We start from the raw sequence: 27,300 nt of genomic DNA, 5'->3' as shown, positions 1-27,300 counted from the left end.
GGGTCCCCCTCCCCTCACTCTCCCCAAAGGACCAGGGACTCCCTCAAGGGACCAAAGCATCCAGCTTGAGGACCTCCCCCTCACCCCAGGACCCCCGCCAAGGGACCCAGGCATCCGGGTTAGGGACACCCTCATCACTCCAGGACCCCTCTCCCACAAAGGACCAGGTATCCCCAAGGGGTGCAGGAGTCCAGGTCGAGGACCCCGCCTTCACCCCAGGACCCCCCCGAAAGGGACCAGGGACCCCCTCAAAGGGACCCAGGAGTCCAGGTTGAAGACTTCCCCAAAGAATCAGGGACCTCTCAAAGGACCCCCTAAAAATGACACCACCGCCCCGCCAAGGGATCCAGGTATCAAGGTTGGGGACCCTCCCACCATCATTCCAGGACTCCCCTCAAAGGACTCAGGTGTCTGGGTAGAGACCTCCCCCAAAATGACATCCCTCCCAAGGGACCCAGGTATCTGGGCTGAGGACCCCCCTAAGGGACCCAAGCACTTGGGTAACCAGCTCTCCCCCTCCTCAAAATGAAGCCCAAACCCCTTTTTCAAAAAAAAAAACCACAACAGGGGGAGGTCACCCCACCCCCTTACCAGTTGTCATATTTGGGGAAGGGGTGCAGGACCCCCTCAGCCTGCAGCTGGGCCAGGAGGGCAGCCGCCTCCCTGGGGCAGCCGTCACAGAGCTGGAAGGTGCAGGGGGGCAGAGGCAAACCTCCTCTGCCAGAAAACGATGGGCGGGGAGGGAGGGGGGGGCAAAGCCCCCAACACCTCCCCCATCCCTTCTGTCGGGACTCCCTCTCTGCTCAACCCCCACCGGGGGTGGGACAGAAACATGGGGGACATAACTGGGAGAGGGAAGGGGAGGGGGTTAGTCACTCCTCTCCCCTTCAGAGTTTGCACAACCCCCCCACCCACCTTGGTGTGTCCCAGAACATCCTGGGAAGGCATCACACATCCCTCCCCTTAATGTCACTTCCCCCCATTCCCCAAAACAACATGGAGGGGGAGACGAAGGGCACTGGGCCTGGCCCAACACCCCCCTATCTCCCCCTCAAAGGGGACTCAGGCATCCAGGCTGCCTCATAGAGACATCCTTCCCCCCCTCCACGTATCTGCCCCATAAATCTCTCCGCCCTCCCCTAAAAGGGTGCCCTATAGTCTCCCTGCAAGTAGCCCCAGGATGCCCCATAGACCCCCCCACATAGCCTCAGCCTCCCGCAAGCAGCCTCAGCCTCCCCCCAAAGTAGCCCCAAGCTGCCCCACAGCCCCTCTAAAAACGACCCCAGGCTGCCCCATAGCCCCGCCAAGTAGCCCCACTCACCCCCCCTCAAGTGGGGGCAGCCTCACCGTTCCCCCCCTCGGGATGTTGTAACTCTCTGGTGGCCACAGCCCTTCGTCTGTGTAAGGTCACCTGGAAAAGAGAAGGGCAGGAGGCTGTCACCCAGACACCTCAGAGAGGGGGGAGGGGGTGCTGGTGGTTATGAGGCATATGGGACCTTCCTGAGTATGGGGTGTGAGGGTCCCCTGGGCATCTAAGACCCCCCCCTGCATATCTGGCACGTGCAAACCCTCCTTCTAATTATTAGGGAGGGTCTTCAAGGTCTAAGATCCCTTGTAACTATTAAGGAGGCGGGGGTTCCCATGACATGGAGGACCCTCCACAGTATTTGGGAGGTGGTCCCCGAGGCCTGATATCCCCCTGAGAGTTAAAGGGGGGTCCCCATGGCATGTGGGACTCCCCCCCCTCATACATAAGGGAGGGCCTTTGAGACCCAAGAGCCCATCAGAGCTCTTGGTTAGGGGGGGTCCCTTGGGTATCCAAGACCCTCCCGTGAGTATTTAGGGGGGAACCCCGAAACCCGAAACTCCCCATGAGTAACGGGCAGGGTCCCCACGGCATGTAGGAATCTCTTGAGTAATCGGGGGGGGGGGTCTCCCCGAAGCCTGGGACCCCACTGAATAACTGAGGGAGGGGCTCCCCGAGGCCCAGTACCTCACTAAGTATTTAGGAGGGTCCCTATGGCACACGGTAACCCCTCTAAGAATTACGGGGAGGTGGTCCCAATGGCACGTGAGACCCTCTCTAAGATTTAAGGGAGGGGTCCCTGAGGCTTTCATACCCCGGGAAGAGCCACCACCCCTCCCTGAAGTAAAACGTGAAGCCTCCGCCCCCTCAAAAAAAAACAACTCCGTTTCGCGCCGTTTTACCTCACGCCGCCGCCCCCCACCCAGCGGCGGCCCCGCAGCTCCGACGGTGCCTAAGGCCATTTTCTTTGCCGTTTCGAAAGCTGGAAACCTCCACCGAAGTCGGGCTGCGAGCCCCAAAAGGGTCGCCAAAAGGTTTCCGCTCAGGGTTAATTAAAAGCGTTAAATAGCTCCTCCTCGCCCGCCCCGACCCTTCCCCTGTGCCGCCGCGGCTCGCTAATGGCGCTGACCGCCGGCGGCGCATGCGCGGCTGCCGCCCCGTCCCTTTGGCGCATGCGCATAGAGGAGGAGTGAGGGCGGACAGGCAGGGCGGAACGACGGGCAAGCGCAGCGCATGCGCGGAAGGTGGGACTGAAGGCAGAGCAGCGGCGGGCAAGACCCTCCCGGGAGATTTCGGGGAAAATCGGGGGAATCGAGTGGAAATGGAGGAAATGTGGGGGGATATCAGGAAAACGGGAGAAATCGAGGAAATTTGGAGGGAAATCCAGAAAATTGTGGGGAAATTGAGGAAAGTTGGGGGTAAATCAGGAAAATTTTGAGGGACATTGGGAAAATTTAGAGGGAAATGCAGGAAATTTGGGGCAAATTGAAGAAATTTGGGGGAAGATCAGGAAAATCAGGGCATAAATCGAGGAAATTTGGGGGTAAATCCAGAAAATGTGGGGGGAATTGGGAAAATTTAGAGGGAAATGGAGGAAGTTTGGGGGAAATCCAGAAAATTTTGGGGAAATCGAGGAAACTTGGGGGGAAATCCAGAAAATTTGGGGAAAATCAAGGAAACTTGAGGGAAAAATCCAGAAAATTGGAGGGAAATTGAGGAAATGTGGGGGAAAATCAGGAAAATTGGCAGGAAATGAAGAAAATTTAGGGAAAATGGGTCTCCCAGGGCGAGGGATGGAGGGGGGTCCTGGCCACCCAGGTCCTCTTGTCTATTCTTAGATGGGTTATGGGGGGGGGGTGGGGAAGGGGAATCTCTGGGGCCGGCCCCATATATGGTGACAAGGCGAAGGTGCCCCTGGCCCCACTGGCGTCACAAGCCGATCGGGTGTCAGAGGGGTCCCAAAAATATCCCATTGTGGCGGGAGGGGGGGTTCCCACCTGTCCTTTGTCTGTCTGTCCCCTCCTCCACCCCCAGGAGGGGATCCAGGCATCCGGCCGTGCCTTTTGTCTTGCCTCATCCATCCCATAATAAAGCGGGGGGGCCATAGGAGGCCCCTGTGAGGCTGGGGTGGGGGGGCCCTACAGGGCTGGGAGGGGGTGTTTCTATAGAGGTCCTATGGGGAGGAGATCTGGGGGTCCTATGGGGCTGGGGAGGGTCCTATGGGGGTTCTATGGGGCTGGGGGGGCTATAGGGGTCCTATGGGGGGGAGATCTAGAGGTCCTATAGGGCTGGGGGTGTTCTATGGGGCTGGGGGGGGGGGAGGGGGGCTGTAGATCCATAGGGGAGACCCATGTCCCCACCCTACCCCCACCCCCTGCTCGATGACGCGGCGGGAGGGAGGGGGGATATAACGGGAGGGGGTCCCACAGACGGGATCTGCAGAGCCAGGAACAGGTCGGGGGGGACTGGGTGGGGTTATGGGGTGACTAGGGGAGACTGGGATGATACTGGGGGGGACTGAGAAGGGTCTGGGGGGTATACAGGGGACTGGGAGGGGTCTCGGGGAGACTGAGAGGGGCCTGGGAGGATCTATAGGAGAACTAGCGGGAGCTGGGAGGGGGCTATGAGGGACTGGAGGCATCTCGGGGGACTGAGATGATACTGGGAGGGGTCTGGGGGGGAATGGGGGGGGTCTGGGAGGAACTGGGAGGGGTCACTGGAGAAATCCTGGGCCATACTGGTCCATATTGGGGTGGGTGTTTTTCTGTCCCAACTCAGGACTGGAAACCTCCCCCCACTCCCGGAGTAAGCACCATCTCTGAAGACCACTGAGAGAGGTGGGGGTGGGGACTGGGATGGGCTGGAGGGGACTGGGGAGGACTTGGATGGAGTGGGAGGTTGTTATGGGGCACTGAGGGGGGACTGGGAGGGTCTAGGGGGAAACTGGGAGAACTGGGGAGGAGTTGGAGATGATGAGACCACCAAGGAGGGACTTGGGATGGGGTCAACTAGGAGGCACGGGGATGGACTGGACAGGACTGGGAGGGACTTGGGATGGGGATGAGTCAACTGGGAGCACTGGAAAGGAGCTGGAGATGATGGGACCACCAAGGAGGGATTTGGGGTGAGGTCAGCTGGGAGGAACTGAGAAGGAACTGGGAGGGCCTGAGCCCCGCCCCCTTACCCTGCCCAGCGCTGCCATGCCCGACATGGAGCTGACTGAGATCAGGGCGGCCGCCCCCTACGTCCGCAAGTCAGAGAAGGAGCGCTTGGCCACCCGGACCCACCCCTTTGACCTCAAGAAGGACATTTTCATCCCCAACGCCAAGGAGGAGTTCATCAAGGCCACCATCGTCACCTGCCAGGGCCCCAAGATCAGAGCCGAGACCAAGCATGGCAAGGTGGGTGGGGCAAGCTGCTGCCCGCCATGCCCAGACCCCAAAATAATATCTCCGTCATATGTGGGACACCTAGAACCCAGCCCATCTTGTCCAGCACTTGAGAGACACCTAGAACTTCTCTAGCACCCATTGGACACCCAGACCCCAATCTACCTTCTCCAGCATCCAAGCAACACTTAGAACTAAGCCCACCTTCTCTGTTACCTGAGGGACACCCAAACCTTTTCCAGCACCCAAGGGACACCCAGGCCCCACCCCACCTTCTCCAGCACCCAAGGGACACTTAGAACTCAGCCCACCTTCTCTGTCACTTGAGGGACACCCAAACCTTCTCCAGCACCCAAGGGACACCCAGACTCCAACCCACCTTCTCCAGCCTAGAACTTTTCCAGCACCCAAGGGACACCTAGAACTTCTCCATCGTTTGAGGGACACCCAAACCTTCTCCAGCCCCTACAGGACACCCAGACCCTGACCCACCTTCTCCATCATTTGAAGGACATCTAGAACTTCTCCAGCACCCACAGGACACCCAGACCCCAACCCACCTTCCCAAGCACATATGGGACACCTAGATCCCCAGCTTCCAACCCTATGGGAGGGGACAACCAGGGCAACACCTTGCCCTGCCCCACCCACGCCATTGTGTCCTCCTCACCTTGAGCAGATGGTGATGGTCAAGGAGAACCAGATCATGCAGCAGAACCCACCCAAGTTCGACAAGGACATGAGGACATGGCCATGCTGACCTTCCTCCACAAACCCACTGTCCTCTACAACCCCAAGGAGTGCTATGCCACCTGGATGAGCTACGTGAGTCAGGAGCCCATGAAGTTCTCTAGACCCCACCTAGAACCGGGACAATTCTTCTCCAGACCCCATGGGTCACCTAGACCCAAGATGTCCCATATCTGGACCCCCCTGGGCCACCTAGGCCCAAAATGTCATATCCTCAGACCCTTTGGGCCATAGTCCACCTACTGCAAGCCCCACTCCCTTCCCAGTGAGGCCCCACCCCTAGAACCATAGCCCCACCCCCCAGCACCCAGACCTCACTCTCCTTAGCTGCAGCCCTGCAAAGAATCTGAAGTGGGGAAGACGGTCAACATCAAGAGGGTCATCCAGTATTTCTCTGTCATCGCTGCCATCGGTGACTGTGGCAAGGAGATGGGTAAGGTAAGGGCACAGGACGGGGAACACATCCTGTGTCTGGCCACTGCTCTTCCACCCAGGTGGCCAACCAACCACCAAACCACCCACCCAACCACTCACCCAACACAGAATCACACAGAATCACAGAATGTTGGGGATTGGAAGGGACCTCAAAGGATCATCTAGTCCAATCCCCCTGCCGGAGCAGAACCACCTAGATCAGATCACACAAGAACCAGGTGGATTTTGAACATCTCCAGAGAAGAAGGCTCCACAACCTCTCTGGGCAGCCTGTTCCAGCGTTCTGTTACCCTTACTGTGAAGAAGTTCTTCCTCATGTCTAAGCGGAACCTCCTATGTTCCAGCTTGTATCCATTTCCCCTTGTCCTATCACTGAATGCCACTGAGAAGAGCCAATCACTCAACTCACCTCCCAACTAACCTCCCACCCATCCAACCATCCATTCAAGGACCCAAGGACCTCTGTGTCCACCCATCTGCCCCACCTCACCCCCTCCACCCCCTGCTCCCCACCTCCACAGCCCTGTCCTCCCCCCACGTCTTCTCCTCTGCAGCCTACAGAGGCAGACAACTCAGCCTACCTGATGGGGCTGAACTCGGCTGATCTTTTCAAGGGGTTGTGCCACCCCCAGGTGAAGGTGGGCAACGAGTACATCACTAAGGGGCAGAACATCCAGCAGGTGAGGAGGACATGCACCCTGCCCCGCCCCACACCTCCTTCTTTTGGGGTCCCATGGTTGCAGCGCCAGGGCAAGGAGGACAGCAAGAACCTTTTCCCCCCTCCCCCATCATCTCACTGGTGGGACGTCCCTCTACCAGGTGATTTACGCCATGGGGTCCTTGGCCACGGCCATCTACAAGATATTCAGCTGGATGGTGGTGAGGATCCACAGCTCGCTGGAGACCAAGCAGCTGCAGCAGTACTTCATCGGTGTGCTGGACATTGCCAACTTTGAGATCTTCAACGTGAGGCACCAGTTGACCCCATTGTGTTCACCCTGTTGAGCGTCAAGCTGGCCCTGTTGATCCCATTGAGGGTTGTGTTGACCCCATTGAGTGTCAAGTTCATCCCATTGGGTGTCCAGTTGAGCCTGTTGGGTGTTCAGTTGACCCCATTGATCCCATTTGGCATCGCATTCACCCTGTTGGGTGTTGAGTTGATCCCATTGGACATCCAGCTGACCCCGTTGGGTGTTAAGTCGACCCCGTTGATCCCGCTGGGCGTTGAGTTGACCCCACCCCTTCTCCCCCTCCCCAGTTCAACATTTCGAGCAGCTCTGCATCAACTTCACCAACAAGAAGCTGCAGCAGTTCTTCAATCACCACATGTTTGTGCTGGAGCAGGAAGAGTACAAGAAGGAGGGGATCGAGTGGGAGTTCATCGACTTCGGCATGGACCTCCAGGCCTGCATCGACTTCATCAAGAAGGTATTATCTCCCCCAGGGCCTCCTGGGGGCTGAGGGGGTCTCCTGGAGGAGGACACTTCCTTCCACTTGGAGCTTGCCAGGAAACCCCAAGGTGGCTGGTTGGCTCATGTTTGCTATCCACAGTAGCCAACGAAGTCTTCTGGTCTCTAGCCCATGGGGATCATGTCCATCCTGGAGGAGGAGTGCATGTTCCCCAAGGCCACGGACATGACCTTCAAGGCCAAGCTTCAATAATCACCTGGGTGAGTCAGCCAACTCAAGGGGAAGCCCGAAGCCCACTTCTCCCTCGTCTGCTACGCCGGCACGGTGGACTACAACATCATTGGGTGGCTGGAGAAGAAGAAGGACTCCCTCAACAAGACGGTGGTGGGGCTCTACCAGAAACCGGCCTTCAAGCTCTTGGCCAGCCTCTTTGCCAACTATACCAGCGAGGATGTACGTAAGGGCCACCCCCTTCTCGAACATCCAGAGTTCTCCTGACCCCGCCCTTGACCTGTCCCATCCTTTCTTCTCCTTCTCCAACAGCTCTAGAGAAGGGGAAAGGATCTGCCCAAGAAGAAAGGTTCTTCAAGACTGTCTCCGCCCTGCACTGAGTGAGGGTCCAGGGGTTAATGGTGGACCCCAGGGTGGGATGGGGTTGAAAACATGTCTCAGAGCAGGTGGTAACTCTCGGTGGGACAGCTTGGGGACTTCGTTCCCTCCATGATCTCCTCCTCCTTCATCCCCCAGGAGAACCTCAACAAGCTGTTGACCAACCTGTGATCCACCCACCCCCACTTTGTCCGCTGCATCATTCCCACCAAGACCAAATCTCCTGGTGAGCCAGTCCCTGGAGGGGGCTGATACCAGGATGGGGGAGAGTGGGAACAAACCCAAGGATGGCAGCGATCCCTGGCCAACAGTGGTTGTGGGAAGCAATGCCGGGGGGCACACCTTGACCCACCAGCCGTGATGACCCACCCAACCAGGTGTGATTGACAACCCCTTGGTGATGCACCAGCTCCGTTGCAACAGGGTTCTGGAAGGCATCCACATCTGCTGCAAGGGCTTCCCCAACCACATCCTCTGCAGGGACTTCCGCCAGCGGTAGGAGATATGGACCAGGCAGTGGGGGGTTCAACCCCACCGGGGCTGATTTTTGGGTATCTCATCCTCTCCATGTTCCCCCCCACTCCAAGGTACCGCATCCTGAACCCCGCGGTCATTCCCGAGGGGCAGTTCATCGACAGCCGCAAGGGCGCAGAGAAGCTCCTGGGGTCCCTCGACATCAACCACAACCAGTACAAGTTTGGGCACACCAAAGTGAGGCCACACCTGTCTCCAGTCCCCACCCAGGTCCCATCGTCCATGTCTTCATCCCACCCCGACCCTCCAGGAGGCCCCACAGCCACCCCCACCTTGCTCATGCTCCCTTCTTCTCTCTTTCTCCACAGGAAGGGACTCAACAAGGAGTGACTTGGACCTCCAACTGTGGAGGTTGGAGCTCCTCCAAGGAGCTTTGGACCTCCAACTGTGTCCCCACCCCCCCTTCAGCGCCTCTACCTCAGTCGGCCAATAAAAAGCATAGAGCAGCAGCGGGTTGTGTGGGCGGATCGGGGCATGAGTCGCCCCACCGCATGACGCCAACAGCCCCACAGCACGGTGTCCATAAGATGGCCAGCCCCCACGCAAGATGGCCAACCGGCATGCGAGCCAGCGTGCCCCACAGTGCAACAAAACCAGCCCCACAGTGCAACACGACCAGCCCCACAGCACAGAGTGACGTGACCTGTGGGGCACGTCAACCTGCCCCACGTCACGTCTCAACCCACCTCATGGTGCACCTAAACATCAACCTGCCCCACGGAGCACCCCAGCTCTCTCCTGCCCCATAGAGCATCTCAACCCATCTCATGGTGCACCGCAACCTCAAACTGTCCCATGGGGAACCTCAACCTCAAACTGCCCCACAGAGGTCCACAACCTGCCCCGTGGAGCTCCAACCTGCCCCATGGAGCATCTCAACCTGCCCCAGGCCCATCTCAACCTCAACATGCCCAGGGAGCACCTCAACCATGACCCACCCCGTGTAGCTCCAATCTGCCCCATAGAGCATCTCAATCTGCCCCATGGTGCACCTCAACCCCAGCATGCCCCATGGAGCCCCACAACCTGCCCCATGGCCCATCATAACCCACTCCATGGTGCACCTCAACCATAACCTGTCCCATGAGGCACCTTAACCTGCCCCACAGAGGTCCAGAATCTGTCCCATGGTGCACCTCAACCATAACCTGCCCCATGGACAACCTCAATCTGCTCCATAGAGGTCCAATCTGCCCCACAGCACGTCTCAACCTGCCCCATCCCACCATGTCCCCCCCTTGGCCCCATCCCTCCCCACCCTTCCTCCTTCTCTGTCCCTTCCCCCCTCTCCCCCCGGCCATCTGTCCCCCCACCCCTCCTCTGCTACTGCCACCCCATGACTCACCTTGGGGGGCTCAGGTGTCCAGGTGGCACTTACCCCACAGGGTTGGAGCCTTGGTGGGGTCCCAGGGGGGATCGATGGGATCTATGAGGCTCTCTGGGGTCTCTGTGGGGTTCTGAAGGGTCTCTGTGGGGATCTGTGGGGCTCTATGAGGCCCTACAGGGTCTCTGTGAGGCTCTGTGGGGTCTCTATACATCTCTAAGGAGACCTATGGGGCTCTACGTGTCTCTATGGAAATCTTAGGAGCCCTATGGGTATCTGTGGGGCTGTACAAGGTTTCCATGAGGATCTATGGGGCTCTCTGGGGATCTATGGGGCTCTACAGGGTCTCTATGGGTCTTTATGGGGATTTATGGGGCTCTATAGGTCTATATTTGGATCTATTGAGCTCTATGGGGTCTCTATGGGGATCTATGGGGATTTGTGGGGGTCTTCCTGTCTCTATGGGTCACTATGGCAATCTATAGGGAATCTACAGGGATCTGTGGGGCTGTACAGTGTCTCCATGGGAATCTATGGGGCTCTATAGTGCTTTACGGGGCAGAGCAGGGCCTCTATGGGGCACAAGAGAGAGGAGAGCCCCCTGCTGCGCGCCCCACCCCGCCCACAGGAATGTATCACCTCGCAGGGACACTCATCACCTCCCAGATGACAAAGTGGCCGCTGTGTTCAGGGCCGGCTGCCAGGGCCCCCCCACCCCCGCCAGCCCCACGCTGGCCCCACGGCGCCACATGTCCCGATATAGACCTGGCAGGGAGCAGCTGTCACCACCCCACAGTGCCGGGACACTGGCCAGGCCTCATGGACACCTCACACGTGGGGGACCCATAGACACCCCACATATCCCACCCCTTCTATGGGTCCAGGCTGCCCTTGCTCTGCCCCATAGCTCTGCCCCACGGCTCTGCCTCACAGCTCACACTGTGGGGTGGATATGTGGGGCCCAGATACCTGGGTCCCCAGAGAGATGCTATGGGGCTCAGGCAGGGGGGTGGGGGGTGGGTCTGCCCCCCCTCCTCCTCCCTTATCAGCCACCCCTCCACACTCCCCCCCAGGAATGTGCCTCCCCCCACCCCACAGCGCCCTATAAAGGCCATGGGGCCGCAGGGCCACCATCAGTGCCAGTGTGGGGCAGAGAGAGAGGGTGGGGGTATGGGGGGGTGGGATGTGAGGGCTATGGGGTGGATGGGGGACTGTGGGGCACACGTGGGGTCTATGGGGCACGGGGGGACTATTGGGTGCTCAGGGGTGCTGTGGGGCACACGGGGGGGTATGAGGGGGGAGTGGGATGTGAGGGCTATGAGGTGGATGGGGGGCTGTGGGGCACACGTGGGGTCTATGGGGCATGGGGGGACTATTGGGTGCTCAGGGGTGCTGTGGGGCACATGGGGGGGCTATGGGGTCTCTGGGGCACAGGGGACTATGAGGTGCATGGGGGGGCTATGGGGCTCAGTGGGATGGTATGGGGTGCAGATGGGCTATAGGGCACAGGGATCTATGGGGGCTATGAGGCATGGGGGGTCTATGGGGCACATGGGAAGATCTATGGGGCACAAGGGATCTGGGGGAAGAGAGGAGGCTATAGTGGCTGTGGGGTGCATGGCGGGGAGGCTATGGTGGCTGTGGGGGGCATAGGGGCTATGGGGCACAGGGATCTGTGGGGTCTATGGGGTACAAGAGATCTATGGGGCACATCGGGCTATGGGGCACACAGGGGTCTATGGGGTGCACAGGGGCTATGGGGCACAGGGATATATGAGGTGTAACCCCTCACCCTCCCCGCGCCCTCCCCAGTTCCTTCCATCTTACCTGCGAGACCCACAGATTCCAGGTGAGGGCAGTGCCATGGGGCAGCCGTGGGGCCGGGTGATTTAAGGGGGGGGAGTGTGTGCTGCTATGGGGCATGTGCATGGCTATAGAGTCCGCATGGGTCTAGGGGGTCTCTGTAGTGCTATGGGGCTCCAGGCAGCGCTATGGGGGTCTCTGCATGGGGTCATGGCTGTGGGGGCCCACGGGTGGATATGCGGCTCAATGCCTGTCTATGGGGTCCAACATGTGTCTATGGGGCCAAACACATGGCTATGGGGCTCAACACCCATCTATGGGGCTCAAAGCCTGTCTATGGGCCTCAATGCGCATCTATGGGGCCCGACCCCTGTCTGCGGGCCCCAGTGCTGATGGGGGGTCCCTGGCCTGTGGGACAGGATGGAGGAGGCAGTGCTGGGGGCCCTGGGGGCGGCGGCCCCATACCTGCGGCAGGGGGAGCAGGAGCGGCTGGCGGCGCAGACCCGCCCCTTCGACCCCCGCAGCGAGTGCTTCATCCCCCACCCCCGCCACGAGTTCGTCCGGGGGCGGGTGCTGGGGCGCCAGGGCGGGGACGTCACCGTCCAGACGGAGCTCGGAGAGGTGGGGGGCTGGGGGGGGGTGGTGGGCAGGGCGAGAGAATGTAGAGGGTGGATGGGGTTAATGGGGGCTGGGGTGGATGGGGGGAGGGGTGGGTGGGGACTTGGGGGGTGGAGGGTGGAGGAGGGGGTTAATGGAAGGGTTGGGGGGGAAGAGTGGGGAGGAGCAAGGGGGTGATGGGACAAGCAGGCCCATAGAGGGTGCCTTTCTGACACATGGGGGGAGCTCCCAAGTGATGGGGGGCACCCCTGAAGCTGTAAGGACACATCCCAACCCATGGGGCACTCCTCAACCCATCGGAGAACCCCCAACCCATTGAAGACCCCTCAAACCATGGAGAAGCCCCCATGCACAGAACCTCCCCCCTCCAAGCCAAGAGGTGCCCCACAACCCATAGAGGTCTCCCCAACCCATTGAAGACCACCCAACCCATTGGAGATCCCTCAATGCATGGAAGACCCACAAACCCATGGCAGAACCCTCACCCATAGAGCACCTCCCCCAACCAATGAGGAACCCCCCAACACCCTCCCCCCATGTACCCCCATCAGACCGTGACGGTGCAGGAGGCCGATGTCCACCAGCAGAACCCACCCAAGTTTGACAAGATCGAGGACATGGCCATGCTGACCTTCCTCCATGAACCCGCTGTCCTCTACAACCTCAAGGAGCGCTACGCTGCCTGGATGATCTATGTGAGCCTTCCCACAAGCCCCTGGGGCACCCAGCGACTGGGTGGGGACTTCTCCACAGCCTATGGGGTGGAGGGAAGCTGGTGACCCTTTCCCTAAAGCTTCTTGAACCACCTAGAATTGGGCGGGCCTTCAAAAGAGCCAATGGGGCACCTGGAACCTGGTGTTCTTACTCTAGACCCTCTTGGGCCACCAAGACCCAAGATATCCCATCTCTGGACCCCTTAGCCTCCTAGAACCAGGACATTCCTTCTCCAGAGCCATGGGCTACCATGACCCAAGATGTCCCACTCTTAAACCTCTTGGGCCATCCAGAACCAGGACATCTCTCCTCTGGCCCACTTTGGACCATCCAAACCCACCACATCCCTTCCTCATGTCCCTTGGCCCACCCAGACCTGGGGATGTCGCCTCCTGGTGGGGTGGGACTTGGTGTCTCTGCCTCACCAGCTGCCCTACCTTCTCCAGACCTACTCGGGACTCTTCTGTGTGACGGTCAACCCCTACAAGTGGTTGCCCGTCTACAATGCCGAGGTGGTGGCTGCCTACCGGGGGAAGAAGCGGAGCGAAGCTCCACCCCACATCTTCTCCATCTCTGACAACGCCTACCAGAACATGCTGACGGGTAGGAATCTCCCGCAGGGACCCCCAGCTAGAAGACCCCACCCCCCAAAATGGGGCCTGACCCAGACTGGAGAGCTTGAGGAACCCCAAGACCCTCAAACATCACCCCTGACTTGGTCCCACTTCATCTGGGAGGGTGGAGAACCTTAGCTCCAAACTCCAGACCCCCTCCCATCTCCCCTGACTTGGTTCCACCTTACCTGGGAGGGTGGAGAACCTCAACCTCAAGACCCTCCAACATCTTCCCCAACTTCGTCTCACCTCACTCCTCCCTTTCTCCTGCCAGATCGAGAGAACCAGTCCATCCTCATCACGTAAGTCCTCATCCCCCCGCAGTCCTGCCCCACCATGCTGGGCTGGGACAGAGAAGCCGCCCTGATGGTTTCCAACATCTCCCCATCACCCTCAGCGGAGAATCCGGGGCGGGGAAGACGGTCAATACCAAGAGAGTTATCCAATACTTTGCCAACATCGCTGCAATGGGTGACCGCAAGAAGGAGGTGGCCAATAGCAGCAAGGTGGGGCCTTGGGCCATGCCCCCACCCCTTTTCCTCAACGGTTTCCACACCCAACCACCCACATCCCGTCCCCTCCTCATAGATTCATAGATTTCTAGGTTGGAAAAGACCTTAGAGATCATCCAGTCCAACCGTCCCTAATCCCCATTAAACCATGTCCCTAAGCAGTACATCCACCCTTTTCTTAAACACATCCAGGGATGGGGACTCAACCACCTCCCTGGGCAGCCTATTCCAGTGGCTGACAACCCTTTCAGAGAAGAAATACTTCCTAACATCCAACCTGAACCTCCCCTGACTAAGCTTGTACCCATTTCCTCTTGTCCTATCACCCAACACTAATGTAAAGAGCCCTTCCCCCACCTCCCCACCATCTTTTCTCAAGTATTTATAGGCCGTAATCAGGTCTCCCCTCAGCCTCCTCTTCTCCAGGATAAACAGCCCCAACTCCCTCAGCCGCTCCCCATAAGTTTTATTTTCCAGCCCCTTGACCAGCTTAGTCGCCCTTCTTTGGACCCGCTCCAGGAGCTCCTCACACTGTTCCACCCCACCAGGGCACCCTGGAGGATCAGATCATCCAGGCCAATCCTGCCTTGGAGGCCTTTGGCAATGCCAAGACCGTCCGCAACGACAACTCATCTCGATTCGTGAGTTTGGTGGAGGGGGCAGGGTCTAAGGGGCGGGACCTATGGGGTGGGACCTGCTGGGAGCAGGTGGCCACCTCCACTTCTTGACGCTGCTCTCCCAGGGGAAGTTCATCCGGATCCATTTCGGGGCCACTGGGAAGTTGGCGTCAGCCGACATCGAGACCTGTGAGTGGGTTGAGGGGTCCCTTGGGGGCCACCTGATTAGCCACCACCTGCCTGGCCACCCAGGCATCCATCTCCTCATCCCACTGTCCATCTGACCCTTGGTCTCCATCTCTTGGTGTCTCCATCTCTCCATCCATCCATCCATCCATCCATCCATCCATCCATCCATCCATCTTTCCATGTCTCCACCCATCTCCCCATGTCTCTTTCCATCTCCTCATCCATCCAACCATCTCTCCATGTCTCCACCCACCTCTCCATGTCCCCATCTATCTCTCCATGTCTCCATCTCCTCATCCATGTCTCCATCTCTCCATGTCGGCACCCACCATCCCATCATCCCTCTGATGTTCCGTCTCTTGGTGTTGCGATCTCCTCATCCATCCATCCATCCATCCATCCATCCATCCATCCATCCATCCATCCATCTATCCATCCATCCATCCATCTTTCCATGTCTCCATCCACCTCTCTGTGTCCCCACCCACTGCCTCATCCCAACTCCCACTCACCTCCTCTCCACCCCACCTCCCCCAGACCTCCTGGAGAAGTCCCGTGTCATCTTCCAGCTCAAGGCTGAGAGGAACTATCACATCTTCTACCAGATCCTCTCCAACAAGAAGCCAGAGCTGCTGGGTGAGTAGGGGGAGGGTGGCCACCACCCTTGGCATCAGGTCTTCTCCTTCCTCCGCTTCTCCCCACTCATTCTCGGGGCAATCGAGGACCATTCGGGGCTGGAAATGCTCAGTTGTTGTCTCCATCCTGGGCCACCACGGAGCAGAGCTGCTGCTCATCACCACCAACCCCTACGACTACAGTTACGTTTCCCAAGGAGAGGTGACTGTGGCCTCCATTGATGACGCCGAAGAGCTGTCGGCCACTGATGTAAGCAGTGGGGGGGGAGGAGGGAGGGCAAGGGGAGGGGTGGGTGGACATCCCGCAGCCCAGGAGAAGAAGGTGAAAGCGATGGGGAGGGGGGAGGGTTGAGGTGGGAGAAGGTGGGTGGAGGAGGAGATGAAGGTGGGGAGGAGAGGGGGATGGTGGGAAAGGTGAAGGAATGGGGAGAGAAGATGTGGAGGGGTAGAGGGGTGGGGGGAGGGGCAGAAGGTGGGACATGAGGAGAGGGTGGGGTGGATGGAGGAGGCCAGGGATGGGTGGATGGATGGATGGATGGATGGATGGATGGATGGATGGATGGATGGTTGAATGGATGGATGACTCTGTGGATGAATGACTCCATGGATAGATGGCCAGATTGAAGATCAGGCAGGGCAGAGAGACACCCATACGGCCATGCCCTCAGCTCAGCCGTGGGGCTGGCCAGGCCGCCTTCAACTCCCCCTCTCCCCACCCCACAGAGTGCTTTCGATGTCCTGGGCTTCACTGCTGAGGAGAAGGCCGGCGTCTACAAGCTGACAGGTGCCATAATGCACTTTGGCAACATGAAGTTCAAACAGAAGCAACGGGAGGAGCAGGCAGAGCCAGACGGCACTGAAGGCAGGTTGGGGGTGGAGCTGGGGGGGAAGGACACATGTTTTGGGATCCCACCAGGCTCCCTCCAAGCAGGGGGTGAGGTGGGGATCTGACCAGGTGTCTTCTCCGTGCTTGGCAGATGCTGACAAGTCAGCCTACCTAATGGGGCTGAACTCAGCTGATCTTCTCAAGGGGTTGTGCCACCCCCGGGTGAAGGTGGGCAACGAGTACGTCACCAAGGGGCAGAATGTCCAGCAGGTCTACTACTCCATTGGGGCCTTGGCCAAAGCCATCTACGAGAAGATGTTCAACTGGATGGTGGTGAGGATCAACAACTCACTGGAGACCAAGCAGCCGCGGCAGTACTTCATTGGTGTGCTGGACATTGCTGGCTTCGAGATCTTCGATGTGAGCCCAAGAGGGTAGCAGGATGGTGATGTTGGTCCTCTCAGGGTTCGGGTCGCTCAAGTTGTGTGGGGAATCAATCTTCTTCAGCTTCACCTTGACCATCGGGGAAACTTGGACTCCCTGGGCCTTGCGTCCACCATGTTGGGTGTCCAGTTAACCCCATTGATCCCATTGGGTGTTGCATTGACCCTGTTGGGTGTTGAGTTGATCCCGTTGGGTGTCCAGTCGACCCCATTGATCCCATTAGGTGTTGAGTTGACCCCACCCCCTCTCTTCCTCCCCAGTTCAACAGCTTTGAGCAGCTCTGCATCAACTTCACCAACGAGAAGCTGCAGCAGTTCTTCAATCACCACATGTTCGTGCTGGAGCAGGAAGAGTACAAGAAGGAGGGGATCGAGTGGGAGTTCATCGACTTCGGCATGGACCTCCAGGCCTGCATTGACCTCATTGAGAAGGTATTATCTCCCTCAGGGCCTCCTGGGGGCTGAGGAGGTCTCCTGGAGGAGGACACTTCCTTCCACTTGGAGCTTGCCAGGGAACCCCAAGGTGGCTGGTTGGCTCATGTTTGGTGGCCAACAAGGTCTTCTGGTCTCTAGCCCATGGGGATCATGTCCATCCTGGAGGAGGAGTGCATGTTCCCCAAGGCCTCAGACATGACCTTCAAGGCCAAGCTCTACGACAACCACCTGGGCAAGTCAGCCAACTTTGGGAAGCCACGCAACGTCAAGGGGAAGCCTGAGGCCCATTTCTCCCTCGTCCACTATGCTGGCACGGTGGACTACAACATCATTGGGTGGCTGGAGAAGAACAAGGACCCCCTCAATGAGACAGTGGTGGGGCTCTACCAGAAATCAGCCCTCAAGCTCTTGGCCAGCCTCTTCTCCAACTATGCTGGGGCAGATGCTGGTGGGTGAATGGGCAATCGGATGATGGAGGGATGGAGAAGACAGTCGCACTCCCAAAAGCGGCCCCCTCTCCTTCCTCATCCCACTCCTCTGTTCCCTAGGCGGCGATGGAGGGAAGGGGAAAGGAGCCAAGAAGAAAGGTTCCTCCTTCCAGACCGTCTCGGCCCTGCACCGGGTGAGTGGGGCAGAGGGAGGACAACCTCTTTCCCAGAGGATGGCTCCCGGCTCTGCCCCCCCAGCCCATTGCCTCTTCCCTCCTCCCCCTTCTCCAGGAGAACCTCAACAAGCTGATGGCCAACCTCAAGACCACCCACCCTCACTTCGTCCGCTGCCTCATCCCTAACGAGCGGAAGGCGCCAGGTGAGAAGAGGCCGGGGACAGGGTAGGGATGGGGGCAGCTAGTGGATGGCCCCACCCCTCTTGCCGACTCCTCCATCTCCCCAGGCGTGATGGATAACCCCCTGGTGATGCACCAACTCCGCTGCAACGGGGTTCTGGAAGGCATCCGCATCTGCCGCAAGGGCTTTCCCAACCGCATCCTCTATGGGGACTTCCGCCAGCGGTAGGAGATATGGACCAGGCAGTGGGGGGGTTCAACCCCACCGGGGCTGATTTTTGGGTATCTCATCCTCTCCATGTCCCCCCCCACTCCAAGGTACCGCATCCTGAACCCCGCGGCCATCCCCGAGGGGCAGTTCATCGACAGCCGCAAGGGCGCTGAGAAGCTCCTGGGGTCCCTCGACATTGACCACAATCAGTATAAGTTTGGGCACACCAAGGTGAGGCCACGCCCATCTCCGGTCCCCACCCAGGTCCCATCGTCCATGTCTTCACTCGCCTGTCTCCAGCCCTGCCTGTCCTTCCATCCACTTGTACAAATGCGAGTCTGCCCACCAAACCTTCCCAACCCACTTGTCTTCTCCCTCACCTTCCCACCTGTCCCCTCCCTCATCCACCTCCTTCCTCCCCCAGGTCTTCTTCAAGGCTGGGTTGCTGGGGCTGCTGGAGGAGATGCGAGATGAGCGCCTCTCCCGCATCATCACCCGCATCCAGGCTCAGGCCCGGGGTCAACTCATGCGCGTTGAGTTCCAGAAGATCCTGGAGCGCCGGTGAGAGGGGTCAGGGATGGGGGCTTCCTCCTTGGAGGTAGGAATGGAGGGACCTCCAGTGGGTCACCGGGTCCACAGGGTGGCAGTATTTGTGTCCCCGTGGCAGGGATGCGCTGCTGGTGATCCAGTGGAATGTCAGGGCCTTCATGGGGGTGAAGAACTGGCCTTGGATGAAGCTCTACTTCAAAATCAAGCCCTTGCTTAAGAGTGCCGAGACGGAGAAGGAGATGCAGGTGTGAGGAGGTCCCCATTGGGACCAGCGATGACGGGAGTGGGGTGGGGTGAATGGATGGAAGAGATGGAATGTGGCCGTTGGTCTCGCAGAACATGAAGGAGGAGTTTGGGCGGCTGAAGGAGGCCCTGGAAAAGTCAGAGGCCCGGCGGAAGGAGCTGGAGGAGAAGATGGTCTCCATGCTGCAGGAGAAGAATGACCTCCAGCTCCAAGTGCAGGCCGTGAGTGAGGCCATCCCCCCAAAACCACCCCAGGGTGGGGGTGACCATCGCCTCTCCCCACCCACCTGGGGCCACCCCACTTCACCTGCTATCCCGACACAGGAGCAGGACAACCTCACTGATGCTGAAGAGCGCTGCGACCAGTTGATCAAGAACAAGATCCAGCTGGAGGCTAAGGTGAAGGAGCTGACAGAGCGCCTGGAGGATGAGGAGGAGATGAATGCCGAGCTGACGGCCAAGAAGAGAAAGCTGGAGGATGAGTGCTCAGAGCTCAAGAAAGATATCGATGACCTAGAGTTGTCTTTGGCCAAGGTGGAGAAGGAGAAACATGCCACTGAGAACAAGGTGAGGGTGTGGAGAAACCTCAACCCAAAGTCAATGGACTCAAGCCAATGTGAATAGGGTTTGAGAAGCCCAAGGCTGGTTAAGTTGGGTCTCCAAGACCCGAAACTTTTTGGGCAGGGTTTGAGAAGACCCAAAAGTGGTTGAGTTCAGTCGCCAAGACCCAGGACTGGTTGGGATAGGTGATGAAGACCTAAGCCTGGTTTCATTGTGAAGACTCAAGGCTCGTTGAGTTCAGTCAGAAAGACCCGAGTGTTTGGGTTGGGTCATCAAGACCTAAGGCTGGTTAGGTTGGGTCATGAAGACCCAAGACTGGTTGAGTTGCCTCACCAAGACCCAAGACAGGTTGGGCTGTAAAGACCCAAGGCTGGTTGGGTTGGTTCACCAAGACCCAAAACTGGTTGAACTGCTAAGACCTGAGACTAGGGTTCTCCTGCATCTCCTAACTTAGGCCCAGCTCAACCAAGAGCAAGAACAACCTCCTGTCTCTTGCCCTGCCTCTGGCACCGAGCTGGAGGCCTTATGTTTCTCCTCCTGCCTCCTGCAGGTCAAGAACCTCACAGAGGAGATGGCCGGGCTGGACGAAATCATTGCCAAGCTGACAAAGGAGCAGAAGGCCCTGCAAGAAGCTCACCAGCAAACACTGGATGACCTGCAGGCCGAAGAAGACAAGGTTAACACCTTGACGAAGGCCAAAGTCAAGCTGGAGCAGCAGGTGGATGATGTGAGTGTGGGCCAGCCTCACTATGGGCACCGCTGAGGAGCTTCCTGGGGTGTGAGATGGTGAAACCTGGAGGTTTCTCCCCATTTCTGTGCTCCCATGCAGCTTGAAGGTTCCTTGGAGCAGGAGAAGAAGATTCGGATGGACCTGGAACGAGCCAAGAGGAAGCTGGAAGGTGACTTGAAGCTGACCCAGGAGAACATCATGGACCTAGAGAATGACAAGCAGCAACTGGAGGAGAAGCTCAAGAAGTGAGGCTAGACCTCCCGCCCCACTGCGAGCTGGTCAGGAGGTAGAGGCAGGACCTCAACGCTCTGTGCCTTCCTCTGCAGGAAAGAGTTTGAGATCCACCAGCAGAACAGTAAGATGGAGGACGAGCAGGCACTGGCCCTGCAGCTTCAGAAGAAGCTGAAAGAGCTGCAGGTGAAGGAACCGGTCTCTGCCCGGTTGGGCTGGTTTGAAGAGCCAGCTGGTTGAGTTGAGTTGAGTTGAGTTGAGTTGAGTTGAGTTGAGTTGAGTTGAGTTGAAGAGCCTCCATATTATTGGCTTGGGTTGAGTTGAAGTCTCTAGCTGGCTGGGTTGAGTTGAAGCATCTCCTGTTGGTTGGGTTGACTTGAGTTGAAGAGTCTCTGGTTTGGGTTGGGTTGGGTTGAGCAGCTGAGCTGAGTGGAGTCAAGGCTGATGATGCTCTCTCTGTCCCTGGCCCACAGGCGCGGATCGAGGAGCTGGAGGAGGAGCTGGAGGCGGAGCGGACAGGTAGGGCCAAGGTGGAGAAGCTGCGCTCTGAGCTGGCACGAGAGCTAGAGGAGCTCAGCGAGCGACTGGAGGAAGCGGGAGGCGCCACCTCTGTGCAGCTGGAACTCAACAAGAAGCGGGAGGCGGAGTTCCAGAAGACACGGCGGGACCTAGAGGAGGCCACGCTGCAGCACGAGGCCACGGCTGCCGCTCTGCGCAAGAAGCACGCTGACAGCGTGACCGAGCTTGGTGAGCAGCTCGACAACCTGCAGCGTGTCAAGCAGAAGCTGGAGAAGGAGAAGAGCGAGCTCAAGCTGGAGCTGGACGACCTCGGTGCCAACGTGGAACAGCTGATCAAGGCCAAGGTCGGTGACGGATCTCCGGCTGCGAAGAGACAACTCTTCGCTCGCACTCCCCACTGCCCCCTTTCATCCTCCTGCCCTTCCTGGCTCCAGGCCACCCTGGAGAAGATGTGCCGCACCATGGAGGACCAGATGAACGAGCACCGCGCCAAGTCTGAGGAGTCTCAACGCACTGTCAACGACCTCACCACTCAACGGGCCAAGCTCCAGGCAGAGAATGGTGAGGACCTTCCCCAACCTAATTGCTGCCCCTGGGCCTGGTGGGGTGGCTTTGGGGTCTCTCCAGTGAGTGATCGTCCACCTTTCCACCTGCCCAGGTGAGCTCTCCAGGCAGCTGGAGGAGAAGGAAACCTTCATCAACCAGCTGATGCGAGGAAAACTCACCTTCACTCAGCAGCTGGAGGACGTCAAGAGACAACTGGAGGAAGAGGCCAAGGTAGGGCTGCATTGGGGAGGTGGGTGGGGCCAAAGGTTGGGGGTGAGAGACTCCTCCAAGGTCAAGGGTAAGGTTTGGGACTGAGGGGCACAGCATGAGCTCACCCTCAAGGGGGGAGAGAAGGAGTTGAGGGTCTTCAGGGGGATTGGTGGCGTTGGTGGGTCTCAAGGAGGTTGGGTTGGGTTGGTCTATGTATGGTGGGGTTGGGTCGGTCTAGAGGAGTTCGAGTTGGTCTAAAGGAGGTTGGGTTGATCCAGAGGAGGTTGGGCCAGATCGGTCTACAGAAGGTCTGAGGATGGTTTAGTTGGTCTAGAGGAGGTTGGTTAGTTGGTAGCAAGGACTTTAGTTTAGGTTGGTCTAGAGGATATTGGGTTATGTTGGTCTAAGGATGGTTGGGTTTGTCTTGAGGAGGTTTGATTGCTCTACGAAAGGTTGGGTTGGTCTGGAGGAGGTTCGGGTGGTCGACAGAAGGTCTAGTTGGGTCAGGGTGATGAAGACCAGCTCTTATCAAGTTCGAGAAACCCAAGATTGCTCAAGTTGACGTGGACCCAACAGTTCTACCTTCTGCTCATCCCGCCCTCCAGGCCAAGAATGCCCTGGCCCACGCCCTCCAATCGGCCCGGCATGACTGCGACCTGCTGCGGGAGCAGTATGAGGAGGAGACGGAGGCCAAGGCCGAGCTCCAGCGGTCGCTCTCCAAGGCCAACTCCGAGGTGGCGCAGTGGAGGACCAAGTATGAGACAGATGCCATCCAGCGCACAGAGGAGCTGGAGGAAGCCAAGTGAGTTGTCTCCCCACGGACGCTGAGGCTCCTCCATGGGTGGTAGAACCCGCTTGGTCTTGCACTGTCTCAGTCCTACCACTGTCTCAGTGATCCTACCTCTACCTTGGTGGTCCTACCACTGCCTTGCTATCCAACACCTTCATTTTGGGAGTGAGCCACTGGCAAGGGACTCTACAGGTTGGTGGGTTGTGCGCACGTTTCTCCCCTGACGTCTGGCAGGAAGAAGCTGGCCCAGCGGCTGCAGGAGGCTGAGGAGGCAGTGGAGGCGGTCAATGCCAAGTGTTCCTCCCTGGAGAAGACAAAGCACCGGCTGCAGAATGAGATCGAGGATCTAATGGCGGACCTGGAGCGGTCGAATGCGGCAGCCGCTGCCCTGGACAAGAAGCAGAGGAACTTCGACAAGGTCTGAGGAGGGCAGGGGGGAACTGAGAGTGGGCTGGTCCCGTCAGCAGCTCACTGGGAAAAGGAGAAAGAGGAGGAGAAAGAGGAGGAGAAGGAGGAGGAGGAGGAGGAAGTGAGAGTTCTTTCCAAGGGAAGCAGGTGGGGATCAGGCTCTTGGTCGGGTCCCTGTAGGTCTTGGCTGAGTGGAAGCAGAAGTTGGAGGAGGCGCAGACGGAGCTGGAGGCATCACAGAAGGAGGCACGGTCCCTCAGCACCGAGCTCTTCAAACTGAAGAACGCCTACGAGGAGTCACTCGAGCACCTGGAGACCTTCAAGAGGGAGAACAAGAACCTCCAAGGTGAGAGCACCGCCTCCCTCCATCCACCTAGTTCCTTCTCCTCCACCTCTGCCGGGCTCTGACAGGACGTCACCCGGGCAGAGGAGATCTCAGAGCTGACGGAGCAGCTGGGCACTGGCCAGAAGACCATCCATGAGCTGGAGAAGGTCCGGAAGCAGCTAGACGCTGAGAAGCTGGAGCTTCAAGCCGCACTGGAGGAGGCAGAGGTGAGGCCAGGCATGTCCCCCTGCTTCCTTCCATCCTCCCGCTCTCCTCTGGACTCCTCTACATCTTCTCTGCCCCTCACCAGGCCTCGCTGGAGCATGAGGAGGGGAAGATCTTGAGGGCCCATCTGGAGTTCAACCAGGCGAAGGCAGAACACGAGCGCAAGCTGGCCGAGAAGGATGAGGAGCTGGAGCAGGCCAAGCGCAACCACCTGCGGATGGTGGACTCACTGCAGACCTCGCTGGACGCCGAGACCCGGAGCCGCAATGAGGCCATGAGGCTGAAGAAGAAGATGGAGGGCGACCTCAACGAGCTGGAGATCCAACTTGGCCACACCAACCGCCTGGCTGCCGAGGCCCAGAAGCAAGTCAAGACCTTGCAGGGCCACCTGAAGGTACTCGCCACGGGCCGACCAGCCCAGGAGGGGGGAGCAGAGGTCTAGCAGTGTCCACCGCCTCGTGGGTGGCGGCGGGCAGCTGGAACTCCCCTGCTGCCCCTCTTCCTGCCAGGACACTCAGCTGCAGTTGGATGATGCAGCACGGGTCAACGAGGACCTGAAGGAGAACCTGGCCATCACAGAGAGGAGGACGGACCTCCTGCAGTCAGAGTTAGAGGAGTTGCGGGCGGTGGTGGAGCAGAGCGAGAGGGCGCGGAAGTTGGCTGAGCAGGAGCTGATGGAGGCCAGCGAGAGGGTCCAGCTCCTCCACTCGCAGGTGAGACCCCACCAGGAGAGAGGTCACTTCTGGCCAGGTCATCTCCTGGGTCTCCTGCAGAGATGGAGGCAGTGGCAGCAGTTGCGGGGAGCCTCCTGGGGAAGGCCAGGGCAGCAGCACCACGACTACCTCCTGAGTTCTTCTCCCCATCTCCAGAACACCAGCCTCATCAACCAGAAGAAGAAAATGGAGGTCGACATCTCCCAGCTGCAGGCGGAGGTGGAAGAGGCCGTCCAGGAGGGCAGGAATGCTGAGGAGAAGGCCAAGAAGGCTGTCACTGATGTGAGCGCAGCAGGAGCGGCAGCTGCTGGGACGACCTCCCGCTGCCAGGTGCTGGAGAAGGTGCCTCGGCCCCTCCTTCTCTGATGACTTCTCCCCTTGGGCAGGCGGCCATGATGGCGGAGGAGCTGAAGAAGGAGCAGGACACCAGCGCCCACCTGGAGCGAATGAAGAAGAACATGGAGCAGAGCGTCAAGGACCTGCAGCTGCGGTTAGATGAGGCCGAGCAGTTGGCACTCAAGGGGGGCAAGAAGCAGGTGCAGAAGCTGGAGGCCCGTGTCAGGGAGCTGGAGAATGAGCTGGAGGCTGAGCAGAAGCGCAATGCCGAGAGCATCAAGGGCCTCCGCAAGTCCGAACGGCGCGTCAAGGAGCTCAGCTACCAGGTGAGGCCACCACAGTACAGCCCCTCTTCACCTGCACCCGTGGTACCACTTGAAACATGGCAGAGCTTGTGGCCATGGGGACGGGGATGACCTGGAACATCATCTACTGCCCCTGTCGCCGTGGAGATAGAGCATGGCTGACCTGGTGGCCACAGGGTGACCCGGAAAGTTGACCTGGTGGCCGTAGGGACACAATTGACCTAGAAGGTTGACCTGGTGACCACAGGGACACAGTTGACCCAGAAGGTCGACTTGATGGCCACAGGGACATGGTTGACCCAGAATATCAGTCGTTGCCTCCATACTCACAGATATACAGGTCACAAGAGACCTAGATCTTGCTCATGAACTAGACCACGATTGATCCAGTGACCATAGGGTCATGGAGAACCTGGTCTACAGCTCAGCCTCCACCAAACCTTTCCCAGGAAGTCTCCCAGGCAGGGAAACTGAGGCACAGCAAGGGCCCAGGAGAGCTGGTCATGCCCTGGAACCAGTCTCCAGTCCTGTCTCTCTCCTTCTCACCTTCTGCAGACCGAGGAGGACAAGAAGAACCTGCTGCGGCTGCAGGACCTGGTGGACAAGCTGCAGATGAAAGTCAAGGCCTACAAACGGCAGGCGGAGGAGGCGGTGGGTGGCCAGAGAGGGTGGGACAGGTCAATGAGAAGAAGGAGGAGTGGATGGTGGGACAGATGGATGAGAGGGAGGGATGGATGGTGGGACAGATGGGACAGATGGACTAGAAGAAGGAGGACCAGATGGTGGGACAAATGGACCAGAAGAAGGAGGACTGGATGGTGGGGCAGGTGGCTAGAAGTTTGGATGAATGGTTGGGTAGATGATTGGATGCATGAAAGTGGTGTGATGGATGGAAAGGGAGATGGATAGCTGACAAGGTAGTTGGATGGATGAAGGTTGGTCAAGTGGATGGATGGGTGGATAGATGAAGCTGGTTGGATTGATGGAAGATGGGACAGGTGGTTAGAAGGTTGGGTGGATTTGGGCGGATGAAGGTTGGTAGGATGGATAGAAGGTAGGATGGATGACGGTTGGTTGAGCAGATGGAAGGTGGGACGGATAGTGGGGAGGATGGGTGTGGGGCAGCCCCACTGACTCTGCAATGCCCTGATGCCCCAGGAGGACCAGGCCAACACCAACCTGGCCAAGTTGCGCAAGGCACAGCACGAGCTGGACGAGGCGGAGGAGCGCGCCGATAGTGCTGAGTCGCAAGTCAACAAGCTGCGGGCCAAGAGCCGCGACGTCGCGGCCAAGGTGGGACCTCCCTCCACCCTGCCCCATGGCTGCCCCATGGCCACCCTTGCTGTGCTCACGCTTCCTTCTTCTCTCTTTCTCCACCAGAAGGGACTCACCGAGGAGTGAAGCTCTGGACCTTCAACTGTGTCCTTGCCACCCCCTGGACCCCCAGCTACCCCATGTCACACCCACACCCTTTCCCCCCAACCTCGGTTGGCCAATAAAAAGCATTGAGCAACAGTAGGTTGTGTGGGGCTGCTGCTGGAGGGCAGAATGGGGGTGGGTTGCCCCATGGAGTGACACCAGTGGCCCCACTGCTTGGTATCTGCAAGATGGCCAGCCCCCACGCAAAACGGCCGACTGGCATGTGAGCTGGCCCACTCCACAGTGCAACGCAACCAGCCCCATGGCATAGAGTGACGTGACCTGTGGGGCACCTCAACCTGCCCCACGGCACATAACCTACCCTAGGTACTTCAATAACCTGCCCCATAGCACCTAAACATCAACCTGCCCCATGGAGCACTCAGCTCTAACCTGCTCTGTAAAGCATCTCAACCCATCCCATGGTGCACCTCAACCTCAGACCATCCCATGGGGAACCTCAACCTCAAACTGCCCCACAGAGGTCCATAACCTGCCCATGGAGCATCTCAACCCAAACATGCCTCATGGAATTCTGCAACCTGTGCCACAGTGCACCTCAGCCACAACCTGCCCCATGGAGCCCCACAACCTGCCCCATGGCCCTTCCTGACCCACTCCATAGTGCACCTCAACCTGCCCATGGGGCACCTCAACCTCAAACTGCCCCATAGAGGTCCAACCTGCCCCATGACACATCTCAACCTGACCCATCCCACCATCTCCCCCACCCCTAGCCACCTGTCCACCCCACCTCTTCCCAGCTCCCGCTGCCCTGTGACTGACCCCAGGGTACCCAGGCATCTGGGCAGCTCCCCTCCCCACAAGACTGGGGGCATGGAGGGGGAGAGGGTCTCCAGAGGGGCCCGGTGGGGTTCCAAGGGGAAATTATGAGATCTGTGGGGTTCTACGGGGCTCTATGGAGCTCTGTGGGGATCTATAGTGTCTTTATGGGGCTCTATGGGGATCTATAGGGGCTCTGTAGGGCTCTGTGGGGCCTTATGGGGATCTATAATGTCTCCATGGGGCTCT

The 27,300-nt window shown here is 58.7% G+C and overlaps 1 protein-coding gene across 1 annotated transcript; it reads left to right on the top strand.

Moving 5' to 3' along the window:
- Positions 1-4,515: 4,515 nt before the first annotated feature.
- On the top strand, positions 4,516-26,250 carry LOC104383163 (myosin-6). The gene is made up of 38 exons (XM_086615867.1): positions 4,516-4,707; positions 12,730-12,873; positions 13,339-13,495; positions 13,781-13,808; positions 13,904-14,012; positions 14,567-14,659; positions 14,761-14,824; positions 15,362-15,460; positions 15,606-15,709; positions 16,183-16,321; positions 16,437-16,705; positions 16,990-17,160; positions 17,302-17,611; positions 17,712-17,785; positions 17,883-17,970; positions 18,055-18,172; positions 18,266-18,389; positions 18,583-18,719; positions 18,826-18,952; positions 19,044-19,172; positions 19,275-19,517; positions 20,062-20,238; positions 20,341-20,486; positions 20,568-20,658; positions 20,946-21,335; positions 21,426-21,552; positions 21,650-21,768; positions 22,353-22,549; positions 22,772-22,955; positions 23,126-23,291; positions 23,373-23,497; positions 23,581-23,889; positions 24,005-24,208; positions 24,365-24,490; positions 24,595-24,870; positions 25,405-25,500; positions 26,008-26,142; positions 26,230-26,250. The coding sequence occupies exons 1-38, from the start codon at positions 4,516-4,518 to the stop codon at positions 26,248-26,250; spliced, it is 5,808 nt and encodes a 1,935-aa protein (XP_086471993.1).
- Positions 26,251-27,300: the final 1,050 nt, after the last annotated feature.

Source organism: Tauraco erythrolophus, chromosome 8 (genome assembly GCF_009769465.1).
Source record: "Tauraco erythrolophus isolate bTauEry1 chromosome 8, bTauEry1.pri, whole genome shotgun sequence".
Lineage (NCBI taxonomy): Eukaryota > Metazoa > Chordata > Aves > Musophagiformes > Musophagidae > Tauraco > Tauraco erythrolophus.
Note: the sequence above shows the minus strand (reverse complement) of the source record. Positions and strands in the feature narration are given on the sequence as shown.

Coding starts and splice junctions, on each gene's coding strand:
- LOC104383163 (XM_086615867.1), top strand. CDS start 4,516: ATGGAGCTGACTGAGATCAGGGCGGCCGCCCCCTACGTCCGCAAGTCA. Junction 14,660..14,760: donor ACGACAACTCATCTCGATTC/GTGAGTTTGGTG, acceptor CTGCTCTCCCAG/GGGAAGTTCATCCGGATCCA. Junction 15,461..15,605: donor CAAGAAGCCAGAGCTGCTGG/GTGAGTAGGGGG, acceptor ACCACGGAGCAG/AGCTGCTGCTCATCACCACC.